Source organism: Tubulanus polymorphus, chromosome 6 (genome assembly GCF_964204645.1).
Source record: "Tubulanus polymorphus chromosome 6, tnTubPoly1.2, whole genome shotgun sequence".
Lineage (NCBI taxonomy): Eukaryota > Metazoa > Nemertea > Palaeonemertea > Tubulaniformes > Tubulanidae > Tubulanus > Tubulanus polymorphus.
This window is the reverse complement of record NC_134030.1, coordinates 2,745,747-2,751,746: the sequence shown is the minus strand read 5'-3', so window position 1 is coordinate 2,751,746 and position 6,000 is coordinate 2,745,747. Positions and strand designations below refer to the sequence as shown.

General features: G+C 41.0%; 1 protein-coding gene across 1 annotated transcript in view; it reads left to right on the top strand.

Moving 5' to 3' along the window:
* Positions 1–4,818: 4,818 nt before the first annotated feature.
* LOC141907162 (thrombospondin type-1 domain-containing protein 7B-like) overlaps positions 4,819–6,000 on the top strand; it is a 44,492-nt gene continuing 43,310 nt past the window's right edge. Inside the window, exons 1-2 of the mRNA XM_074796735.1 lie at positions 4,819–4,837; positions 4,923–5,364. Of these exons, the coding sequence (XP_074652836.1) occupies positions 4,819–4,837; positions 4,923–5,364 (461 nt within the window). The remainder of the gene's footprint in view (positions 4,838–4,922; positions 5,365–6,000) is intronic.

The following is a 6,000-nucleotide window of genomic DNA, read 5'->3' as shown; positions in this document are numbered from 1 at the left end:
ACAGTCGCTATCCGAGGTCTACATCTTCTTAAATGTTCCTAGTTCAGCTTGTTACATTCATCATTTACGAGTTTTGAAGAGAGATTTCAGTGATAAATATCGCTGTCTTACACGCGACGGGTCGACGTAAACTCGTCTTCAACTGAGAGTTGATGAGATATCGCTGGAGATTTCGCTCGCTCGTGAATCTGTGGATTATCTCTGACGCGTTGAGAGTTGAACGAAGGATTGTTGTGAAGATTGAGTACACAATCTGCTGTAATCATTAACCATCGAATAAAAAAGTGACGTACAATTTTCTCGTTTATCTCAATCTCTCGATGAACCCGACTTCAGGTAATGGTCGACAACATGCGATTATGCCATTAACCTGCCACAAAACACACATAACTTAAACCGTAAACAATTCCGATTTCTGCTACACAATATACGCCAATAATCACCGCCCTGTTCAAAATCGTCCTTAGTGACCTTCACCGCAATCAAAGAAATAAAATCTTAATTTCGTGCGACTTTCTTGCAAGTGTGGTTGTATCCACAGTGATATGTAATGAATGCATCCGAATGCGGTGACATCAGACGCTAGGGTTCTAGGTTACGTGAGATATTCATAAAAGTCATCACCATGGATTACAAAGTATCCAACCGATTTCCAACTTTATATCTGTACTGTACTTCAATTTCCGATTTCAAAATCAAACCCGCTGTTTTGTTCCAAGCAGGTGGAACTGGTGGGTTTTGACACGCCGATATAGAAATCAATTTATAAAATCGAGGAGTAATCATCTCTTTTTCAAGTATGAATGAGTATATTAAAAGGTCCCAGGTGACTTAACACTCGAAGAGGTCTTGCTGCGATGTCGTCATATCATCATCTACTCACGGTTTATCATTGGCGGCCATCATGGACGCCGTGACGTCATGTACTTCAAGAGACCGTATTGCCCCTGTTGATCGGTCGGTAACACACCCTTTTAATCAAGCCGTCCTTAAGAAATCATTGCACTCAACGCGGGTAATGGTGTAATTAATTGTCAGATGACGATTCATTAGAGACAGTTGTAACAGGATAAGGTGTGTTTCACATAAACACGCTATATAGTCGTTCATCGGTCATGCTTCATTATGAAGTAACGGACAGACGGCGGATTGGGTGTGAACATCAACACGCTATTCTATCATTACCAGTCGTGTTCCCGACAACCGCCTCTCTCTCTCTCACTCTCTCCATCTCTCTCCCCTTTCCCTGGTCCTACAAACATTTAATACACGATGTAGTTATTTATTGAGGAAAGTGTTTCGTACCTACAGGTGCTTTATTTCCGGAAAGTCGTAAAATCCCCGGTTGCCATAGCGCAATCGACAGTAAAAAAAACTAAATCGCGGACTAGGACTAGTTGGCAGGCGATGCTATCTTCGTAAAAGTTCGACCAGTCCTGAGAGGGTGGTCTGGCGCTAAAGGTCCATATAGTGAAATTAAAACCGGCGAAAGATTTAAAAGCACGGAAACGTCACCCCAAGTTTTATGCCATTGATATGACATCACGACGCGTTCTAATCTATTTGATAAATGTTGTAAAATTTACATGAAAATGACGGTGTCTTATAGTTTCGATTTGCATAGAAATGAGCGTCGTCGCGACGACGTGCGAGGGATTCATCGTCAAAACGAGTGGAAATTCAGCTCGTAATTACGAGCAATAAACACCTCGCAATAACGACATGAGAATTACACATATATCTACAACAGACGATTAGATCTCACCCTGGTGATGATCACGTGTCAGGTATTTCGATTCGTCTGACAGTCTGTGTTAACGATCTCTCTGTTCTGTCACCAGACGGTTCTGTCTTTTTTATTTACGAGGAACTTGAACTCTTCAAAAAGAAGCTGGATTTATTGCGATCATTTCACTGGAATAAAAAACTCCCCGTCAATCGTTACTTTATACAGTTAAACAGATCAAAAGACATCCACCATCAACAAGAGATCCACCAGTTCCACATCGTGGTACAACATGCGACACCCCGCAATAAGAGACCACCAGATCCACATCGTGGTGCAACATGGGACAAAGTTATATCATTTAACTGTTTGTCCAAGGGCCCTAAACGTCCTAGTGATTCCATTAAACATTCTTTACTATCCAGGAATATCCAAATTAGGAACAGTTTAACACTCATACACTGGATAAACTTTGATACTCACAAGAGCAAGCTTTCACCTACATTCTGTAGGCATCGTCAGGCTTAATGTGACGTCACATTAAGCCTGACGATGCCTACAGAATGTAGGTGAAAGCTTGCTCTTGTGAGTATCAAAGTTTATCCAGTGTATGAGTGTTAAACTGTTCCTAATAAGTCCTAGTGATTGTACATCCTCTACGGTTCTGTTCAGGTCCCTATCATCAATATATGATGAAATAAATATTATCATTATCATATTTCATATTGTAATCTAGATTCCACGGACTCTTAACGGTGGAACATTTACGACCCCATCGCTACGGCAGCAAGAGTTCGTGATTTGCTTATAATACATACATACATATATCGGAATAGTACAGTGCAATTAGTTTATCTGTTGCTGTCAGGAGATTTCATCCTCGATCGTACTCAGGTATCGATATTAAAGTCATATTCAGCTGTCGCGCGTGAAATCCACCAGTCGAATGTGTTATTTTTCCGTTAGATTTTGTTTTTCTAAGAATATCGATGTCTCGCAGCGTCGATTTCCTGCGGGATTTCCACCGCACTCGATGTTGTCGACAGTAGAATATACCACTGAGCAATCGTCGATATGGAAAACGATTTGTAGTAATCTATCAGATATTTTCTAACGCCCGCGATCGTACTATGTACACACGTGACGCTCTCGCGTTTGATGATCTCAAAACGATTTTCAAATCAACAAAAATTAATAATTTATCGATTTATCGACATTTATTTATCGTTCTTAGAGTTGCGTTCATCAAACTGTATGAACTGGAATCGGTATCGGAGAAAAAACGAACAAAAAGCTCTAGGCATTCGAGTCGAAACGTCGATCCTCTTATTAGTTTAATTCATGATATGGGTTTTTTATTTAATTGAATTAGACAATCACTTGTCAGTGGAAACCCGCGAGTTGTGAGAGGTTTTTACACGAGTCGTTGACGTCTCGTCACTAAACCGAGATTCATCGCGCATTCGTTCCTGCATCAATCCATTCCCGAGAGGTTTACTGTATAAAAACTCTTACTAGATATCCTCATTAAATTAAAAACGAAAACAATAAAATCCGTCGATTCTGAGTTCTGCGATTCGGAACCAGTCAACCGTCGAGGAACACGCTACCTTCTGAGTTAGTATGACGTCACGGTCAATGAGGGAATGGGAAGTCAATTCAAACGTCCGGAACCGTGGCTGAACGGGTTATCATATCGCCTACGATCCCGTAGGTCCGAGATCGAATCTCTCGCGGGTGCAGACAATTTTGGGTTAAATCTTAGGATTCGGCTGTCCATTTTGTAATAAGAAAAAAACACTTTCTTCTATTTTGTAATGAGAAATAACAGTTTATTAACACGAACATTTTCGGGATCAGATAAAGCCTCTTTTTCTTCATTATCATCACTAAGTCTTCTAAGGATATTTGAAATCCTAGGTTAAACGTTTAAGTATTTCTTTTCAATTAATGTGAATTCATTTGATCGCTAATTTTCTAACCAGGAGAACATGTGAAATATGATATCGTTATCAATTTTTCTAATGGATGAATTTTTACTATTTCCAGGTTGTTAAGAATGATAGTAAACTGTGTGGTGGAATTTAGAGCGTAGAGACGGAAGACTCTAACGCCCGCAGTATGGCGCTGATTACTGTCACACGGGTCCTGGTCATCTTTACTCTTGTGCTGTCCGTCATTCAGATGTCTATAGCTAACGACAATTATATCGTTACATATCAAGATTATCAGTGGAAATCGGGTAAGCCGACAGCTAATTCAGCTCTCTCAGTTTCAGGAAATCAAGCGCAGCTGACATAAGCCTGGCTGTCAGCGGTTTCTTGCCCCGGTTCGCGTCGGTATCCGTCGCGTCGTATCCCCGATAAGCCCAACCTTTAAAGGCAAAAGGTTTTGTTCGATAGAGAAAATGACGGCTTTTCAACCGAAGATAGTAATGATAATGATATTATTATTTACTAATATTGTATCTTGGTGCCTGTATCCACAGGATGTGATCAAAGACACTGTGTATACATTATTTGAAAAAGAATGTTTTTAGACGTCGTCAGAAGATCGCTAACTGTCTGACTCCCTAACGAGAGGAGGAGCTTATTCCACATGTGGGGAGTAACGATAGATCGATCTCAAAACGACATCAGCCTACTTCTAGGTTGGGACAGGAGAAGAACTAGGGTTTAGTGTCCCGAGGGTTAGAGTTGAGGGTCTCGCAGTGTTAGGTACTCCTGCCCGAGACAAGTGCCTTTTCATAAGCAGGTTTGTGTTAAATCGAATACATATCTTAAAATGTGATGGATAAAGTTTGAGAACTAGGGTTTAGGGTCCCGAGGGTTAGGGTTGAGGGTCTCGCAGTGTTAGGTACTCCTGCCCGAGACAAGTGCCTTTTCATAAGCAGGTTTGTGTTAAATCGAATACATATCTTAAAATGTGATAAAGTTTGGGTTTTTTTCTTCAGGTCTATGGGGCGAATGCCGCAATTCAAAATGCGGATTCGGAGGCGTTCAATCTCGGTCGGTTTGGTGCGAACACCGAGACGGATGGGCGACACTCGATGAACATTGTTACCACAAACAGATACCCAACAACGAGAGACAATGTTTCAAAATCTGCGCCGTTCATAAACATCAAATACACTGGAGAATCGGCCACTGGACGCGGTGTAAGTCGGAACACGACGACGGCTGCGCCTACCCGACAGGTGTTCAAAAACGTAACGTCTGGTGCGAGATGAGAGACACCGGTGAATATATAGAGGACTCCGTCTGCGAGTATTTCGTCGCTAAACCGCAGACGAAAAAATTCTGCGATTTGAAATGTCCGCAGAATTGCATCGTCAGCGATTTCCGCGAGTGGAGCACGTGCACGAAATGCGCCGAGGCGAATCGCACGAGGATCCGGTCGGTGTTAGTACCGCCGCTCAACAGGGGGCGCAACTGTCCGTCGCTGTCGGAAATGGTGCCGTGTTCGCGGGATCACACGTGCTCGGAGAAACCGGCGGCGAATTACGTGTTCAAGTTGAATCATTGGAACAAATGTCGCCCGTTTCACGGGAAACGTCAGAAACATTTGAGCCACACTCTCGGCTATCAGCGCAGAGTGGTCGACTGTTTGGACGAAAAAGGGTTCATTTTTTCGGAAGGGTAAGAATCGAAAAAGTACGAAGAACAAAAAACGTTAATTTGAGGAATTGAAAACTAACGAGACATCGACCTAAATTCTAATCGATAACTTTTTACTATTTTTCATTCTTAATTCACGAAATTGAAATTGAAATTTATTTTCATTACGATGTTACATTATTGAACGATATAATAAGTATGATTAGACGAAGAAAAATGTAACAGGATAATGGGGCTACACGGAGAGACTGAAACAGTCTATCTATTAAGCCGTATCACCCAGAAGCATCCACACCACATTCATCACACTCACACATCATGCACACAAGTAATTAACAGGCGAAAAGAAAGAAAAAAAAGTTTCACATATTACACATTAACATAAGTTTGTATAGAATGAAAATTTACAAAGTGTTGAATAATGATTTCATGTTTCACGAATTAATTAACATTAGAAATTTACAGGTGATGATAATGTAATGTAATTTAAGTCGATGGACATCAGAAGAAATTACAAACTCGTATCCATGAGAATGTATAACCATATTTACAATCATCGATATAGTTGACAGTTTATGCGACGCTAAACGCGTAAATACTATAAATTGTCTAAGTTGATGAACGACAGTTCAGAAACGGGTCGCAAATTTCGTTTTA